The sequence below is a fragment of the Electrona antarctica genome (assembly GCF_951216825.1).
Source record: "Electrona antarctica genome assembly, chromosome: 6".
NCBI lineage: Eukaryota > Metazoa > Chordata > Actinopteri > Myctophiformes > Myctophidae > Electrona > Electrona antarctica.
In genome coordinates, this window is record NC_136811.1 from 18,273,615 (window position 1) to 18,292,841 (window position 19,227).

The 19,227-nt window shown below is 41.7% G+C and overlaps 2 protein-coding genes across 2 annotated transcripts; both read left to right on the forward strand.

Moving 5' to 3' along the window:
• Window positions 1-1,204: 1,204 nt before the first annotated feature.
• On the forward strand, window positions 1,205-9,235 carry LOC306924989 (uromodulin-like; the record flags this gene model as incomplete). Its single annotated transcript, XM_079503669.1, has 11 exons — window positions 1,205-1,243; window positions 2,863-3,004; window positions 4,055-4,129; window positions 4,990-5,164; window positions 5,792-5,919; window positions 6,891-7,078; window positions 7,740-7,885; window positions 8,283-8,525; window positions 8,753-8,912; window positions 9,013-9,088; window positions 9,216-9,235. 11 exons carry the CDS (start codon window positions 1,205-1,207, stop codon window positions 9,233-9,235), a joined length of 1,392 nt encoding a protein of 463 aa, XP_079359795.1.
• Window positions 9,236-12,915: 3,680 nt separating this feature from the next.
• On the forward strand, window positions 12,916-16,302 carry LOC306924896 (uncharacterized protein). Its single transcript, XM_079503583.1, has 3 exons — window positions 12,916-12,928; window positions 13,144-13,554; window positions 15,632-16,302. The coding sequence occupies exons 2-3, from the start codon at window positions 13,226-13,228 to the stop codon at window positions 15,747-15,749; spliced, it is 447 nt and encodes a 148-aa protein (XP_079359709.1). The 5' UTR covers window positions 12,916-12,928; window positions 13,144-13,225; the 3' UTR covers window positions 15,750-16,302.
• The last annotated feature ends 2,925 nt before the right edge of the window (window positions 16,303-19,227 follow it).

Genomic DNA, 19,227 nt, shown 5'->3' on the forward strand with positions numbered 1-19,227 from the left:
ATTTGAATATTATAACCACACCTGGGGGTCTAGACTAGAGTAATGTTAACTCTACTGTATAGACTAGAGAAATACAAATTTTAAAAAGTTTAAAAAAAATCACGGCAGCATGTTTCCCTGCCAGTTTGAGTTTGAAACTTAAATCAATTGCTTAATTCAACATTTTTTCCACCATTGCCCACTCATGGACCCTGGGAGTCCCCATGGAGCATGGACTCTTTGGGACTCACTGGCCTAGGGTGCCACATCAGGCTAGAATCAGCCCTGAGGTCAAATGTCGTCTTTATTCATCTATAGTATTCTGCTGCTCCCTCCTTTTCTCGTGGCAAGGCTGTGTTGCTCCGGGACAGGGCTGCTTAGCTTTCGTCTTTCCAGCCAAATGAACCAAACATCCTTGTATGACAGTCAAGTTTTCAGGCCGAAAAGTTGTCTTTACTTCCATGTGACCACAGACCGCTTGCCATGCCTTTGTTGTAATCGTATGGTAGTTTGTGGGGATGACTGATTTACAGCATCCTGTAGAACAGGTCAGTAGTCACACATAAATGTAAATAATACAGGTAAACTCATTCGCCAGTGCATGGGGCCGCATGTCAACACTGCCTCTATATTATGTAGGGCAGCTTGTCATCGACACCACTGCATGAAATATGACTTTCTACCTGAGTTGTATAATCATTACTGTTAAGGTCCCTGCACAACGGACGCGTTTTGGGATTTTTAGCTGCATTTTTCCATCGGTTTTCCGAAAAACACGTCCAGTGTGCAACCACCTTTACTGTCTGGGTGTTTTCATATGAAAATCCACATTTTTTATTTAAGAATGTATGGACATTTTGACACTTTAGTGCTGAATTGATAATTATTTGCAACACAAATACTGCTGGATCAAAAGAAGGGTAAGAGTTGAGTGATTCAATATTATAATATAAATACATATTAATTTTGTATGAGATTTGATGGCCTCGAGACACCAAAGTGCGCGTCCTGTCTTTGACACACATTCAAATATGGACACATTATCAAGTAAAAGTTGAATAGAAACAGCAGAATACAACAAACAAAAGATGTACATGATTCTTTTCTTCTTCTACATCTTTTAACAGAGTGTCCTGGGGCGGCAGCAGACATTGCATTCTTAATGGATGGCTCAGGCAGTGTTTCCCTTAGTGATTTCATCAGAATGAAGACTTTTGTTAAAAGTATGATTCGCTCACTACTGAGCCTGGGAAAGGCTACACAGGTAGGTGTAGCATAAATATACAATTCAAACCTCAGATCAGATTCTAAAAATTTCTTCTACATCTTGACAGTTTTCTGAAAAAGCTATGTTTCCATGTCAGTGGTATTTTACAAAATAGCAGACCTACAAGCTCACTTGGTGGCGCGCTATGAGCTTGTAGATCTGCTATTTTTCAATAGCTAAAGCATAACATAATGCTAACACCAAAAGGGGTTCCCGCCCAAAATGGGATAAAAAGGATTTAGTTTTTTTCCAAACTGCCACTGGGCCATTTTTTTTTTTTTTCACAGTTTTGTTTATTCAAGATTTCAGGGTATACAGAAAATCAAATAATATGACAGTATATGTGACACACCCATATGGAACATACCAAAGAGATATGTACATATAAATGTCGTGACCACTATATGCAAAATATTGTGGTAGCATAAAAGCAATTGTATAGTCCTATGCTAACAGGGAAGTGATGACAGTTACAAACCACATAACCTGAATCAAGTTTTACCACTGGGCCATTTTCTATGCTGCTGAAAACATGCAATTTGCTGATCGAAAAGGGCCCAGTATGAGGCAGAAAAATGGGAATATGATTAACTGATATGATGATTGATTGATGAAATTTAAAGTAGAACTGATCATACAGCCTTTTTCAGGCTTGATTCTCAACCATCACATTCTCTGTAATTACAGAATACTATATATTTCAGTGAGATCATGCAGTGTTCTGTGTGTTTACAGTTTGCAGTTGCCGAATACTCAACATCCACCATCATCCACTATTATTTTGATAGTTTTTCCACCTCAGGATCTTGGGAATCTCAAATTGATCGTATTAGTCAACAAAATGATGGGACTAATACAGCTCAAGCAATCAAATATGTTGTGTAAGTGCCTTTATCTTGACAACATATTGTACCACAAATGTCAAACCTTTTATGAGTTTGCAGTTTATTTTTCTCTCTTTTATTCCGACAGCCAAGATGTATTTGTAGGAAATAGAGGATCGAGACCAAATGTGAACAAGTTCCTGGTAGTTATTTGTGATGGATCGTCTCATGATCGAAGTGACTTACCTAATGCTGCTTCCCTAGCTGCAAGGGAGGGCATTATTCGATTTGCCATAGGGGTAAGTTGTCAGATTCACTCATCTTGAAAAAGGAAAAACAGTGTGTGTGTGTGTGTGTGTGTGTGTGTGTGTGTGTGTGTGTGTGTGTGTGTGTGTGTGTGTGTGTGTGTGTGTGTGTGTGTGTGTGTGTGTGTGTGTGTGTGTGTGCGTGCGTGTGTGTCGTGTGAGTGTGCGTGCGTGCGTGCGTGCGTGTGTATATGTGTATATGTGTGTATGTACATGCGTACATGCACGCTTGGTTCTTACTAATACTATTATTTAGTTAGACACATTGAGGCACTATTACATATTATATGTAATAGTGCCTCAATGTGTCTAACTAAATAATTGTAATCTTATGTACAAGATAAAGACACCTTGACCTCGACCTTGAGGATTAAATACTATGACTCCGTTTTGAATGTACGTGCAATATGAGTATCAATCTCGAGATGAGCCTACAATTATTCACCAACAATAACCTATAATTTATGCTGTATCTCGGTATCCTTAGGTTGGAAGGGCTTTTAATAATGCTCAAACGAAAGCAGAGTTGGACATGATTGCTACCGATCCATCGAAGCACGTGTTTCAAGTGACTGACTTTGGAGCTCTTGATGAAATCATGGAAACTTTGGAGAACAACATCTGTCCAGGTATAATTCAAAAGCCTACGCCTTGCGTCCTCCAGCATGGCGCTGTTAAGCCCAAACCACACCAATGGGTCGCCGTGCAACTCCTTGCAACCAAACGGTTGCTAATGAAGGTTATATGCCACCGCCTGCTTGGACCAGGCCTACCGGTGTACGTTTCCTACAGGGAGCTTACTGGGGAAATGAGCGTCCTGTTGTCATTCATTCATCCCTACTTATATCCTACAAGATCTCCTTCCACACAGCTGATTCAAATGAATTGAATGAAAGACTGACAACAGGCCATGCCCATCATTCACGCAAGGCCTCACGGGGCATTGGAAACTTCTAGGTGAACTTACGAGGCAACGAGAGTTTTGCACATACTTTAGTTTCTTGAGAACTTTGGGAGGTTTCACCATACTTACTTAATCCTCCTCTGCTTCCACCTCAACCTATCCTGTACAGCATGTTGTGCCTCGCCCCATGTCAGGTTTGCCATCTTCAGTTCTGAGGTCACAGTTCTCCACCAGGTTGTTTTTGGCCTCCCTTGTTTCCTCTTTCCACGTGGGGTCCAACTCAAGGCTACTTTAGGAATGTTGACCTGATCCATTCGGAGGACATGTCCGAGCCATCTGAGCCGTCTGTGTTTGATTTCCAGCACCACATTGTGACAGTTTGTCTTTTTGTACAGGTCCTCATTCGAGATCTTTTCTGCTTTTCTGGCCAAAAGATGCGACATATCTTCCGGAGACACCCATTGTGGAATGAATTGATCCTTTTCAGCATATACAGGAAAACTGTATAACGTTGCTGTTATACAGTTGGATCTTGGTTTAAGGCTGTACTGCTTAGATTTCCAGATGGTCTGGACTGGAGGCTTGCAAATGTGCTGTGAGCTCCCTGCTGCACGCACTGTCCTTACTGAGAAGACTGCTCATACGAACAGCCTTTTTTGCATGCATGCATGCTGCATGCATGGAAATAGTCTTTCTTTTAGTCTTTCACATCATACTGTAATTATTGTACGTGGCTTGTTAGTGTTGTGCCTGAGTGTTGTTTTCCACTGCACAGTAACTGCAGCACCTACGACTGGCATGCCTGCTACAGCACATACAACGACCACAGTCACCACACCACCCGATGAAGGTAAACATGAATATATACTGCATTGTGAACCTCTGTGTTCCTATGGCCTAGTCAATATGTTTTATTTAATTGCATTCATTCATAAGTCCTGTACTTGTAAATGTACTCTTACTGTACCACATTTACCACAATAAAAAACGTTTTAAATAAAAAGCAACCACTTATACACCCTAGTAACCACCTGCTTTGCCCTATCGATGCTGTCGCTATCGCTCGTTACACTATCAATTGCCTATCAAAACCCAGATTAGCTGCTAAACTCCTTTCAGTTCAAACAGTGACTGTAAAGTGTACACAGCTCTATCTGGTTTGCTCTCTGTAATTATCTTGTCTCTCTAAATCTCTTGTAATCTGTTACCTTCTTTCGAGTTCAACTTCTCACACTTTTAAAGTTGAATTCCATTGAAATGCTTTATTTTTAGCGCCTCCTATATCCAGCTTTTGGTGATGTCCACAAACTTTGTCCTACACAAACATTAAATTCCCTTTGACAATGAATGGAGAATTTTACATCATAGTGTCTGAGCAAATAAACATAGTGTCTATTTTACGTCATGATGTACGATGATAATAGTTTTCAATGTACAATTACATTATTTTCAAATGTGTTATACTTTGCAACAACTTCCACTCAACCGCTATTTCTAATCTATGTATCTGTATTTATGCTTTTATACTACTCAAAAGCCAATTCTACTCAACTGTATTGTCCACACAGTAACCCAGAAACTGCATGTTTCCCCAATATATATTTCTTTTTTAATGACCATGCTTAGCATGACCAGTGACCATCAGTATTACTATAACAGAGAAGAAAGATTACCAACAGAAACCAGACAATCGTTCTCATTTCCATATAGGTGTAGTGTTCCATTATCGTGCTAGCTCTGGTCGCTATGCGTTCACCTTCATTGAAGCCCAACTAGCATGCCTCAGTCTAGGGGCCGCCATGGCTTCCCCAGAGCAACTGCAGGCAGCATACGAGGCTGGGTTCCACCAGTGTGATGCAGGGTGGCTGTCGGACCAGACTGTCAGGTAAGGCCAAAGCCAAGGAGAAATTTACAGTTGGGTGCCACCGATATTGTCCCTTATCCTCCAGTTTTCTGAAATAAATATTTTCACGATTTTTCAAAAATAGCAGACCTACAAGCTCGTAGTGCGCCACTCGGTGGCGCGCTATGAGCTTGTAGATCTGCTATTTTTCAATAGCTAAATTATAACATGTTTAAAACACCAAAAGGGGTTCCCGCCCAAAATGGGTTAACTGTCCTTTTGCGCAGATCACACAAACCTCAGCAAAAAGAAAAGGACAATATCGATGGCCTCCAACTGTAAATGAGTGGTTCTCGAATGTTTTTGTGACAAAGACCCCCATATTGATGTGTTTGGCCGCGGATGACCCCCCATGGCCCCCCATCTGAAAACGTTTTCTGCCAGGGACCCCCAGAAGATAATATGTATGTCTTGTGTCGTACATTGTTGAACATTTTCCAATCTTCCAATTTTCGATGTGTTTCAAAAAACGAATCCAAAGTAACAGATGTACAAGTTCTTGTAGATCTGCTATTTTTGAATAACCAATGTATAAAAATAATAAAGTGGTTACTTTTGCTGGGGAGTGGGGTCTGGGTACTATACGTAATCTTATTTGTCCTTGCTCAGGTATCCTATTGTTCATCCTCGAGAGGGGTGTAAGGGAAACCTGGGAGATCGACCTGGAGTCAGGTCCTATGGCTTGAGGCCAGCATGGGAGCGTTATGACGTCTACTGCTATGTTGATGGACTCAGAGGTAAGAACATTCACCTCATGATTTAAAATGTCTGCATGTTTTATATAATAGTACTCATAGTCATGGATTAAAGCAAAAATAAAATCTCATGACTGAACATTGTGTCAGTCGAAGTCCTAATCTGAGATTTGTGAAACAACTGCTTTATACTGTAGATCGTCTATTTTCAAGTGCAACATGCTTCCATAGAATACTTCATGATTACTTTCCCCCAAAGCGTATTACAACATGTACGTTACTCACACAATGGTGGAGGAAGCAGCCATGCAAGGTACAACACACTGTACACACATGACTTGCTCAAAGACACTTCAAAGAGTCAGGCATCAAACTGGTATTAACCACTCTAATGGTGCGTTCACACGTGCAGACACAAAGTTGCAAAGATGAATGGGAGTATCATTTGGAGCAGCTAAATACTTTGTTGCATCTTCGCATCGTCATGTCGCTGGCTTCCATTGACAATGAATGGCAGACTGTGTTGTTGCGTCATTCCGTCCTTACATTTTGAGCACACAATATCTGCCACTTAATATAACGGGTGTCCTCTGTGGCAAACCCGTTATGCGATGCTCAGCCAATCGCAGCGTATAATGACACACCTTCCAGCCAATCACAATCACAGCGCCAATTTCGGCGCCAAACATGGTACATTTTCCGTCCTCAAATTTTGTCCAATCGTCCAATCACAGCACCAATTTCTGTGCCATTCATGGTAATTGTTCCATCCAATCACAGTGCCAATATCCGTCCTCATTTTTCCGTCCTCATTACTAATATTATTAGTTGTATTTCTCTTCATTATTTCCTATTTTTCTGTAATTCACAACCTAGTATTTACACTTGTGGAAAGTAATATTGACAACAATATTGTTACTGAATGTATTTTCCTCAAGCTGTCCTTGCTCTGTTTTATGTCTTTGACCCATTACCTTTACTGTATCTTCCTCCTCATATCCATCACCCTCCAGATCCTGATCTGATTTGTGGTCAGAGTCAAATCCAAATTGGCCTGCAACTATTTATCCTGGAACCCTTTGGTCTGAATGGAACCTCTGGTCACCTGGCCGACCCACGGTGCTCATCCTTCACAGAGCATAATGGAACAGTGTGGTACCAAGTGAAACGTCAGGCTGACACCTGTGGAAACACCTTGACGGTGAGGATTTGTCTGATAACTTGTTGCTGTTGTTACATAATTTATTTTTATTTATGTCTCGTCCTCTTCTCCTGTGATTTATTATGTGTTATACTACTTGTACTGTAGTTCAGCTTTGGTGGCTATACCACAAGATGCTGTTGGCCACAATTCAATTAATCTAAAATAATTTTGTGTTTGGTCAAACATTATGAACAGGAGTCAAACACAATGCATGCATTGTATTTGTAGTCCTGCTAGCAGCAAGGCTGTAATGATAGCAATGTCATGCACCTCCTTCTGGCTTTTTGATAGAATGCAGATACTAGCACACACTTCAGCATTGGTACTGTGTGAATGACCCCACAACCTTTCTTCTAGTGGCCTAAATGTTAACATTGCACACAAAATGGAATCTTGTAATATATGTTGGTCTACATTACTCTAGTGCCATTAGTCCAAAACATTTCACACTATAAATCCAATATTGAATAGTTAGTAGCCTAGGTAGTTTGCCATGACAAGATATCTTAAGAACTGCTACCATATGGGACTATGGGATTATGCTATTATTACCTTCTGATGTATAGTGTTTCATTTTGAGGTGAATATACTGAAAATGTGTTTCCAGCTGGCTAGATGATTCACTCGACTGACCATTCAGTTAACCTCTGTCTTTCAGACCAACAACACCCATGCCATCTACTCCAACAATTTGTTTATCTATTCTGCAAATAACACCTCGCTTCCTGTGAGGTTTCCCTTCTCCTGTGTCTATCCTCTGGAGACAGAGACCAGCCTAGATGTGGCTATCAGACCAAACCTTGAGTAAGTACAGTAACCTATTTATGTTCAAATACACACACACACACACACACACACACACACACACACACACACACACACACACACACACACACACACACACACACACACACACACACACACACACACCAAAATGTGCAGAATTGTCTAGCATCAAATGTGTCATGAAAATGTGGTCTCACTTTCTTCCTGGACTACAAGTCACACCTGACCTCCACACAGCCTCCCATCTCGGAAGGTGTAGTGCACCAAAGCATTAATATGGCCAGGAATTCAGCAATCAAGTCAAACCCTATACTAGTCAAACACACAGACTTTGATCTACTACAAATACTATTAGCATTGAGTAACTGCAGTTTCTTCCAACGGTAAAATATCCCTTTAATTATTTCCTTGACAGACTTGAAGGTGGCATGATAGGTGTGGGTTCACCAACCAGCGTCTCCACATCCTTGTTCCAAAACTCCAACTACACAGAGCCTTACCCAGCAGGCCCAGTCACCCTGCCAGTGGGCTCTGCCCTGTATGTAGGAGTATCTGTAGGGGAAACAGATCCAAGGTTTGTGGTCGTTCTGGATGACTGCTATGCCACTCACTCCTCCAGCCCTGATGACCCCACACGACACTTCCTCATTCAAAACAAGTAGGTTTCATTCTTCAGCCTCAGCAGATGTTTGTGTTGATAATGAAAAAGAGTTGGGAGCGGGGTATGGGTTTGTGACAAACAACCATAATAATATTATCATTTAGTAATAACATATTATGTTATTACTAAATGATTAGTCCTGTGTCTTTATCAAATAAATGGAGAATGAGGGATGACATAGTGATGTCATCATGGGCCTACAACCTGACCCTTCTTTTCTCCAGGTGTTCTACCGACCGTCGTCAGGTGACAGTGGTTGAGAGCGGCTCTTCCCTCCAGGCTCGTTTCTCTGCCCTGCTCTTCCTGTTCCATGGAGACTACAGAGATATCTACCTTCACTGCAGCCTCCACCTGTGTGACCAGAGAGCCTCCTCATGTTCTCCTGTAAGTTTCACACTTTCTTTCCACACTCTGCTGTTTCACACCAGACAGTTAAAGTCAGTAGCAAACTGTGTGCTTATTGCTATTCCTTCACCATTCACAGGTTTGCTCAGGGAGGCGGCGTCGCTCCGTTTCCACATCCGTACCCTTGAAATCAATCACCATTGGACCAATCACCTGTGATTATCAAGAACAATAATAAGAAGGACAGGATTTTTTGGAAATACAAGGATCTTAAGTACTGACATCTCAATGTTAAAGAGGATTTGTTTTTGTTTTTTTCTCTTTGCTTCTTTTGCTCTTCAGATGACAAGCTAGTGGAATGAACCAGCGGATGTCTTTAACTACTACAATATATGACATTTTCTATTCATTTGATTGTGTGAAGTGTGTGCTGTGTTGGTTTCAGAATGCTATTATGTGATTCCTCTTTTAATCATGAACCATTTTATTTCTCAAATAGGCTACTGCATTCAAAAATAACAATGGCGATTTGATTGCATTAAATTTGCTTGAAATGGCAATCTGTGTCTGCTTCTTCAAGGTTCAAATCCCAAATAAAACAATGTATCGTAATTTAGCTAATTAAATATAGAAATGTTTGTGTGTGTGTACATGTATGCATTCTGCCAGAGGCTTTGTTGCTCATATGAAATCGAGAGACCATGTAAAATAGAGAGAAACTGGACGATAGGAGCCCAATCTCAAAGGGACAGGACCGTGACCCGGGTGCGGCCTACAAGATGAAAGGACAAACGTTCATTTGTCAGGAATTCATTATCGGGACACTGGAATTTTGTCAGGGTTGACAAATCGCCAAAATCAGGCTAAAATCGGGGTTAAAATTGCATAGTGCATACAGGTTATAAAGCATTGCATAGTGCATACAGGTTATAAAGCATTGCATAGTGCATACAGGTTATAAAGCATTGCATAGTGCATACAGGTTATAAAGCATTGCATAGTGCATACAGGTTATAAAGCATTGCATAGTGCATACAGGTTGTAAAGCATTGCATAGTGCATACAGGTTGTAAAGCATTGCATAGTGCATACAGGTTATAAAGGTTATAAACAGGTTATATACAGAGCATTGCATAGTGCATACAGGTTATAAACATATTGCATACAGGGTATAAACATAGTGCATACAGGTTATAAACATAGTGCATACAGGTTATAAACATAGTGCATACAGGTTATAAAGCATTGCATAGTGCATACAGGTTATAAAGCATTGCATTGTGCATACAGGTTATAAAGCATTGCATAGTGCATACAGGTTATAAAGCATTGCATAGTGCATACAGGTTATAAAGCATTGCATAGTGCATACAGGTTATAAAGCAGCACTGTGTAATGTGGACTATTGGGGTGGTTGTATTTTGTCTCCCTGCTCTTCCATTGAGACATTTAGAGGTCAAAGGTCATGTCTCATGCCCAGACACAGGGTCTGACAGACATTTTGACCTGAAGGTCAAGATTCAATGTATCCTCTGAGCAAGCAGACAGCCTCTATTAAAAGCTCTATTAAAAATGTCAGCACTTGCGCTGTTGTGCAGGAAACTGGGTTCAAATCCGGGGTAGAAGAGGAAAGTTACATAGACTTGCTGCTTTAATTAGGCTACACCACTGCATGATTTGTGTTTTATCTAGTCTCGCGAGCCAGACTGTCACCGCCCACAATATGCAAATGCTTCTGTCATACATTTACATAGCATTCAGAGATTGTGATGGCTGTTTTAATCACACCAGTGCTCTGTGCCTGCATGCTATGCTTCTTATTCTCCTCTAGGGGTCACTGACACTCCATATAACTTCCTAAACAGTGGTGTAAAGCAACTAGCAAGTACATTTACTTAAGCAAAAGAGAATTATCGTATTTGTACTTTACTGGAGTATTTCCAATTTCCAATACTTGGGCCAGTTAATCTAAGATAGATAGATAGATAGATAGATAGATAGATAGATAGATAGATAGATAGATAGATAGATAGATAGATAGATAGATAGATAGATAGATAGATAGATAGAGACCCTGAGATCTCCAAATATGGATCTGACCTCGTGACATCACGTGACATCATGGAGACCCTTAGCGCCTCCATATATGGTCACACCTCATGACATCACACCTCGTGTCATATGGTGGCCATATATGGCCACCATATATGGCCATATCCATATATGAAGATCACGACACTGACCTCATCTAACCCTGTATAGCCATACATGGAGAAGACTGGATCATCACCTAGATCTCACGCCTTGTGACACGTCACCACACCATATATGGCCATCTTGATGATCTCCATATGAAGTTCATGACACTGACCTAATCTAACCCTGGATAATCATACATGGATCACCTACTGTATAGATCTGCATTCCTGTATATGGAGCCGGCCAGCAACTCTTGTTGATCTGACCTCATCAAACCCTGTACACTCAAGACACACTCCATATATGGCCAGTACAGAATTCATTCCATATGTTGAGCTGACCCCCCATGCCAAAGAGCCAGCGCTCGCCCAGCAGTCTGCCATCACCCAGGCGGAAGCGTGCATGCCATGCGACCTAGGTCGCTTCTCGCCCTCAGGGCGTCTTACTGGTAGACTATCCTTATATGTCATATATTAAGCATTTTCCTTCATGGATGTAGTGGAACATTTCCATGGTCAACATTTTTGAGGTTTGTAAATATGCATAATAATAACGACTTTAATTTGCTGCCTGTGAGCCCTCAGCCACGTGCTCCACCTCCTAACGGCCAAGCTACACCAGGCTTTTCTCGCGCGTTTACCCTAAACAGAATATGATTATAGGACTGGACCTAAATTCAACGCACGCGTTTAGGGTAAACGCACGCGTTTTGTGCGCGAAAAGCCTGGTGTAGCGCGGCCGTGACTTAGAGGGCCTCGTACTTGTCTTCCTTGCATGGCCTACTGGCAGTGTGCATGCAGGCACACACAGACTTCTTGGAACACTTCCATGTGTCCATGCAAGTGCTGTGCATTTCTTTGTTTTCGTTTTTCACCTATACATCCTTGACCACCTGGGCCCCGGTACTAAAGGTGTGGCAGAGGATTTATTTTTAACTTTTTTCCAGCAGGACGTGTGGGGGATTTTCTTTTAACATCACAACTAATTTCACAAAGCTATAAATGGTTTAGGGCCCAAATATATTTCTGATTGTCACACCACTGCCTTTGGTGAGGGTAGAGTGCAACCTCTTTATAGCACAACCGACATACTGTAATCAATTAATGCAAAGCACGCAGTTGGCACACTTTAACATTGTTTTTTCAGTACCAAACAAAGGATAGCATCTGAAAATAGAAAATAAAAATATATTATATATATACAATTAAACTTCTGCTTAAAATGGAAAATATACCTTCACCTCCTTGGAGACTGACAGCTCCTGTGCAGACTGACAGACAACATGGAAGTGGCTCATTGGTAGAGTGGCCAGTGGATCGGCCAGTTCGATCCCTAATTGCTCCCGATGTGCAGTTTAGTGAATTGCATGGTTTCCTCCACCATCGGTGTACGAATGTGAATGTAATGCACAATCAATGCAGCCATTTGCACCATTTGCCATTTATATATGCCAAGTCTAAGTCAAATAATCAGTCAAACTATTTCAGATAGCATGCAAATTATACTGTGATGTAATGTGATATTTGACAAGTCAAATATTCCTGTCATGATACATTTTATTTGACATTTATTTGGCCTCTCCCACTGACTAGACAGACCAAATAGCGGGGTGATTTACAGTGTTACTTCTGTTTATATGTTCAAATAAACCAAAAATACATATACATTTCATTTAAACTTGTTGATCTTTAACTTTGCTTTCAGTGTCCAGTGTCCCTCTTTGACACAAAAACAATGAGATGGTTTGGCCCAATTTGGCCCCAATCAGTGGTTGCAGGTGTGTTTCCTGGCAAACCTATTTAATGTCTTGAATGCCGTTTTGACTGTTTTAGGATCCTGAGCAGAGCAGAGCTACGGTGAGAGAGCTCTATGATTGTGTTGTGTTTGGTAGTGTTTTCTTGAATAAAGAACCTAAAGTTTGTAGCTTTGCTACAAACTTTTCCGTTTGTCCATACACCACCCAGCAAGTGTGGGTGGTGGGCATGTACAGCACAATTAGTTGGCCTTGGTACCTGTTCGTGATAATGTGTGGTCATAGTCACCTTGTCACATTTACCTCCCTCCTCTCCAGCAACCGACCCACATATACTGGAGGCGAGGCCCACATAGACTCTGCCAAAAAGGGCTGCAAGGCAGGCAATTCTTTTTTGCCAATGGCTGATTCGGTCTGGCTTATTAGCCAGGCTAGCAATGAGGCACTCAAGCAGCTAAAGAGACTTCAGGCTCAGATGAAATGGCAGAGAGTGCTGGAGGAATTGCGTATTTCCAGAGACGAGGCTCTCAACGAGGCCAAGGATAATGAGAAGAACATCGTGGCAGAAGCTGAACAGCTTGGGCCCTTCCAAGGGACAGATCGAGGCCTGCAGGTGCCCCGGCCGCAAGCTCCCCCACTGGACCCTTTTTGGAGAACCCTCTTGTCTCCCACGAGGTGCCTTCACCACCCACTGTACCACCTGCTCTGTGATACCCTCCATATTGGCGGGTCAGTAGCAGCAATTTGCAACACACTATATTTTTTTATAATTGGATGAATCTAGAGTTGCAATACCATTGACATGCCATTGATCCAAATTGCATTTCCGATCTGCTTGTATTAAACTATGTTAAACTCACCAACATTGCAGCTGTAGGGAAAACGTATTCTCTTCATGTTATGAGGTACTTTCTGTCAAGAAATTCTCTGCCGTGATATTAGTGTTGGAGTTTGAGGCCTGCCTCAATTATGTGAAAATTCGAAACGGGTGGTACGCAGAGCGGTTCAGTGACTTCGACAAGCGCTTCAAACCCCAACACTTAGAAAAAGAATCACCTGCACAGAATTTCTTGACAGAAAGTAGCTCATAACATGTCTACGGTGGATTTTTATGAAACAAACTCTTTGCAGTTTGAAAGAGGATAATTGAAGTTTTCCCTACACTATCTATGTCCATGCACTATACCTAGCAAGTAGGGATGAACATTGCATTTTAACAGCGATACAAAACATATCACGATACGTGGTTGACAATACGATTCATGGGCGATATTGGTTAATTCATGGCAATACGATTCAATGATTTAAAATCGATACAGAAACTATTTAGCAAATTAAATCTGTGTGAAATTTTTTTTGAAGGGAAATATTTATTGATATAAAGTAAAAACAGTGATTCTCATGGCAAATACATGGATATTTGAACACATGCACTTTGACATGAACACATACAGAGAATACACACATTTACCGATGTGTAGCGATATGGAATGGAAAAGTTCTTAAATTGCTAAATACAACCACAAGTAGGCTACTTAGTATTGATACAAACGATTATTTGCATTGCAAAATGATACGATGCAAAGTCAAACGATATTTGACTGTTTAAGTGTTTACATGTACATTTTTTGATGCAGTTAGGCTACTATATCGTTACACCCCTACTAGCAAGTTTGCACCATTGATAGGCATGTACAGCACATGTGACAGTGTTTGGTCACACTGTCACACTGATCTTGTACGATATTAAGAACCATCCAAACCTCTCATGGTCATCTGGGAAAGGTTTGCTTTCTGTCCCTGCAACCAGAAATAAACGTGGGGAAGCACGTTTATTTCACTGACTCTTAGCAGGTCTGTTAGAACGAATATTGCTTTACCAATAATCGGTTGCTTTCGTGATCATAATATCCATATCTGGCAGCGATCATCAAATTCTGTGTTTACAGGCTTGCATGTTTGTAAAATCAGGAGAGATTGTGACAATGAATCTTAGGAGCCAGGTGTTCCCGGCCATGATGAGGCAGGTAGGCTACTGCCCAGGACAGCATCTGTGATGCAGACAAAGTGTGAAAACGACCGAAACCCATTGTGTGCTGCAGAGGGCTGCCATGTCCACGTTAACAGCAATTACTGTCAATTTATCCGCACTAACCTCAGAACCTTGTCAAATTGCCTTACCCAGGAGATTGGTTGGTTTGATGACAATAACGGTGCGGGGGGGGGGGGGTCCTCACCACCAAATTGGCCACAGATGCATCAGTGGTGTCGTGTAAGCAGTGAGCACAACATGGTGATTTGCTCACAGAGCGGGGGAATCCAATGCACCGCATCACGTCAGGGTCAACTGGCGTTTTCGCCTCCGAACCAAAACTCAGTGCATTTGAGGAGAGAGAGGATGTCCCTCGAGACAGAGAGCCTCCGCTTGAAAGGTGACTCATTGCATCAGTCGTGTTTTGCTTAGACATTTAAGCTGCTTTTAGCTGGTGTCCCAATTTGGGGTATATCAGAAAATGTAAAACATAATTTAGATTTTTTTTGTGGTAAAAGCAGCACTACGTAACTTTCCTCTTCTACCCCTGATTTTAACCTGGTTTGCTGCTTGAGTGCTGAAATTCTTTGAGCTAATAGAGCCGGCCTGCTTGTTCAGTCGATAAATTGAATCTTGACAATCAGGTCAAAATTGCACTTGGAATTGTTCAGTTCCACAGATAAATATTGTGAAAATACTTGTGAGGCATTGAGAACCACTGAGGTAAATGACAAGACTTGTCTCCCTCTAATAGGGGCCTCTGGTCCCATGCAGATCAGATCAGGTGAGGCCCGCCCTGGGCCCCCGGACCGGCATTGTCACTCACAGCCCAGCCCTCCGTCCAGAATGCAGACATGATGGCGGTGATTCGGAACGGCCCACAAGTGTGTGAGCCCCCGAGATGAACCGATGGCTGTTAATATTGTCGGAAGTGTCCTTGAGCAAGACACTGAACCCCCAACTGCTCCATGATAAGCAGGTTGCTGCCTTGCATGGTTTCCTCTGCCGTTGGTACATGTGAATGGGTGAAAGTAATGCACATTGTAAAGTGCTTTGGATGACAGCGCTGTATATAAAAAAAAATACACCATGGCTGAACCAATGGCCAATGCAGACCTCGTCAATGACAATGTACCGGTCTCCGGTATTTTCTCTGATAGTTCAGTGACAGTTGTCTCCAGCTCTTAAGTAAACAGAAAATACATTTTCAGGTGGGTTAAAACTTTACTCCAATCAGGAGAGAGAAACCCTCAAAGATCATTTATATAATTTATCAGCTTTCTTTGTTGCATTACTTCCTATGTGTGTATGTCTATCCTGATTTGATGAAATTGGTATCTTCTGTTTACTAAAGAGATGGAGAGACAGGCAGACCACTGTTATGGCACTGATTACTATTGGAATATATCGCTATTTAACACCTAAAGTTACACATTATTTGTAGGATGTGAACCACTGAGATTGTATTTAGTCCACTGCTGGTTGAAACCTGTAGGCTACAGAAAGTGTTAGATGGGTTACAAACATAGCACGTAAAATCATGACTAACTCTGAGCCGGTATTGAGCCCCCACCCCCTTTCAGAACAGTGAACCAGAAGAGAATTTCCCTTTCGTTCTTCCATAGACGTTTCAAAAAGTATTTATTTAAAGACCTAGACCTGAGGCCGATACTACGTTTTCTACATTTTTTTGAATACTGTACAGAACCCAAAAATGGGTTCCCGGCCTGAAGGGGTAAAACACCAAAAGGGGTTCCCGCCCAGAATGGGTTAAAGCCTCAGACAAAGCCAACTTGGATGATGACAATAAACACAATTTAGTGTTGTACACTGCCCTTTTTTTCTAATCATGTTTGTCATGATTTGTCATCATCCGAGTTGGCTTTGTTCGAGGCTTAAAGGTCACTTTCTGAAACATCTATGGGAAAATGAATGGGAAATTGTCTTCTGATGCCCTCGAAGGGGGCGGGACTGCGACGCTCTATGGGCCTATACATTTGTAAACTCTCTGGGTTACAAAATTCACAGAGGATTTTATTGTGTGCTGTGAATAGTGAAGCTGTGTTGCCCCGGTAACCATGACACCGTGTTTTAAGTGTGTGTGGCCATGCACTGTCAATTATTAACTACAGTTGCACAATATGGGGCTCGTCGGGTGGGTAGAGAGGGGCTAATCAGGCCGCTCGTGAGCTCTGGAGCTCTCACCAGTTTGACTCGACGGGTGGGCCTGGGAAAAGACGCAAGGGAGACGGAAGAGAAGCCCCAGACCTATAGTAGCCTAAGCCTGCCCTACAGTATGTGGCCTTAAGAATACCAAAACGTAATACAATAGTTTAGCCTTCCCTGTGTGGCCTTAGGAAGACTAAAACGTATACAATAGTGTAGCCTGCCCTATGTGTGGCCTAGGCTATGGGGCTGAGGGGCCCCTGGTTGGTCTAAACTGGAAACTTGTAGTTTAGCCTGCTATGTGGCCTTAAGAAGACTAAAGGGATGTCCAATATTGGCCTTTTCGCACAACATCCCATATCTCCTATGTTGTGAAATGAATACATTCTTTGATTGTGATGGCCCACGTCAGCCACTGAATGCATTCATAAAAGTGCCTACAGAAGTCGAACTCGAACTGATAAATAATAATAGATAACAATATTCTCCGATATTACATTTTATGTTAGCTGTGTGTGTGTGTGTGTGTGTGTGTGTGTGTGTGTGTGTGTGTGTGTGTGTGTGTGTGTGTGTGTGTGTGTGTGTGTGTGTGTGTGTGTGTGTGTGTGTGTGTGTGTGTGTGTGTGTGTGTGTGTGTGTGTGTGTGTGTGTGTGTGTGTGTGAGCAAGAGTTTATTTTTTTAAATAAATATTAGGTGCTATAGGCCTTGCATCATGCATGTGCCTATAGCGACGGTCCTGGATGTATGCATGTGTGTTATAGCCTGTTATAGCATAGGTTACTTTGTAACTCATGTGGGCTTGTTTTCGTACACCAATGGTGTATGAAAAATAAGCAACCATGATGGTTGCTTATTGGAAATGGAAATGAAGCTCCACCCACCCGGCAAGTGTTTCCGGTAAACTGGCCGATGCGGCATTCTGCCACGTGGGTGGAGCTTAATTTCCATCCACCAGCTGTCTAAAAACCAAGGTATATGAAATGGAGGTAAGGTCACTGACATCATTTTCGCTATCACACAATTCTAGACGACAGATTCGTCGCACCATGGGACCCAAACTACACCAGGAAGTTCGGCAGAATATACTGGGGTCAATGAGAGCTCAGTGACCAGCTCATGAACAGACACTATTTCTGAATGACTGAGATCTTTTGTAAAGTAATCGCTTCTGGTAAATAACAGAAGACGTATAACACATTATTGTCTGCTGTGTTGCTTTTCGTTGTGTACACTGTGTAATTTTATCGAGGTATCTAAAGAGCAAAAAGTACTGAACGTGCCAAGTATCGCGAGACTGTCCACCGTTTCCTGTCTGGCAGCCAAATCTTGCGATACAGAAACGGAACAGAAACGATACCTGCTGCTGTTTAAATCCTCAAATAAAATGATGTACTGTGCACTCTGTGCACATCCAAAAGCAAGTTATTAGAAAACAAACTATAATATGTCTTCTTTTATATTCCTGAACCGATTATATGACACAGGTCTCAATGGTTCATAAATAATGTTTGTTTTGAGCTGGTCCAGCTTGCTCCATTCCCTGCTTTGTATTCATGTAACTTCCGGTGCGAGATTTGGCTCCCATGAAAGTGTCATAGCGCAGCAGTCACGTGACCATGACACTTCCTTCTGTAATCTTTCTTCTAAAAAACAGGAAGAGACGCCTGCCACGAGCGGCTTTTTGCCACACCTTGGCGCCCGAGTGTGCTTACACCCTGTGTGCGCTTTGCTTCCTTCAAGCAGTGTTGCCATGTCTGCTTATTATAAGCAACCTTTGACTTGTTTTTTCTGTAAAGTCACTTGCAAATACATTATTGGTATTGCTGGTTGATGTTTTTTTTGGGCTTTATTCTAAAGTGTACAGTAGTTGCTTATTTGGGCTTGCTTCCTAATACATTTGTAAACCAGTGGTTCCCACATTTCTTCACGTCAAGGAACGCCAGATTATATGTAATTTTCCACATCTGAAAATATTTTGTGCCTTTTTTAATTAAAATGTTTAAAAAACTCGATTTATTCTCAATGTGTTTTTAAATAACAGATGTACAACCTCACAATGTGTCACTGTGGATCAGCTTGTAGATCAGCTATTTTAATTATCCTTGTTTTCATAGACCTGGCCACTTAAATTATTTTGCAAAACGTATGGGTTACAGGAAAAAGGTGGATAGGCACTCTGAAAACACATTTTATTAAAGTAATG

Coding starts and splice junctions, on each gene's coding strand:
- LOC306924896 (XM_079503583.1), top strand. CDS start 13,226: ATGGCTGATTCGGTCTGGCTTATTAGCCAGGCTAGCAATGAGGCACTC. Junction 13,555..15,631: donor GATACCCTCCATATTGGCGG/GTCAGTAGCAGC, acceptor GGTCCCATGCAG/ATCAGATCAGGTGAGGCCCG.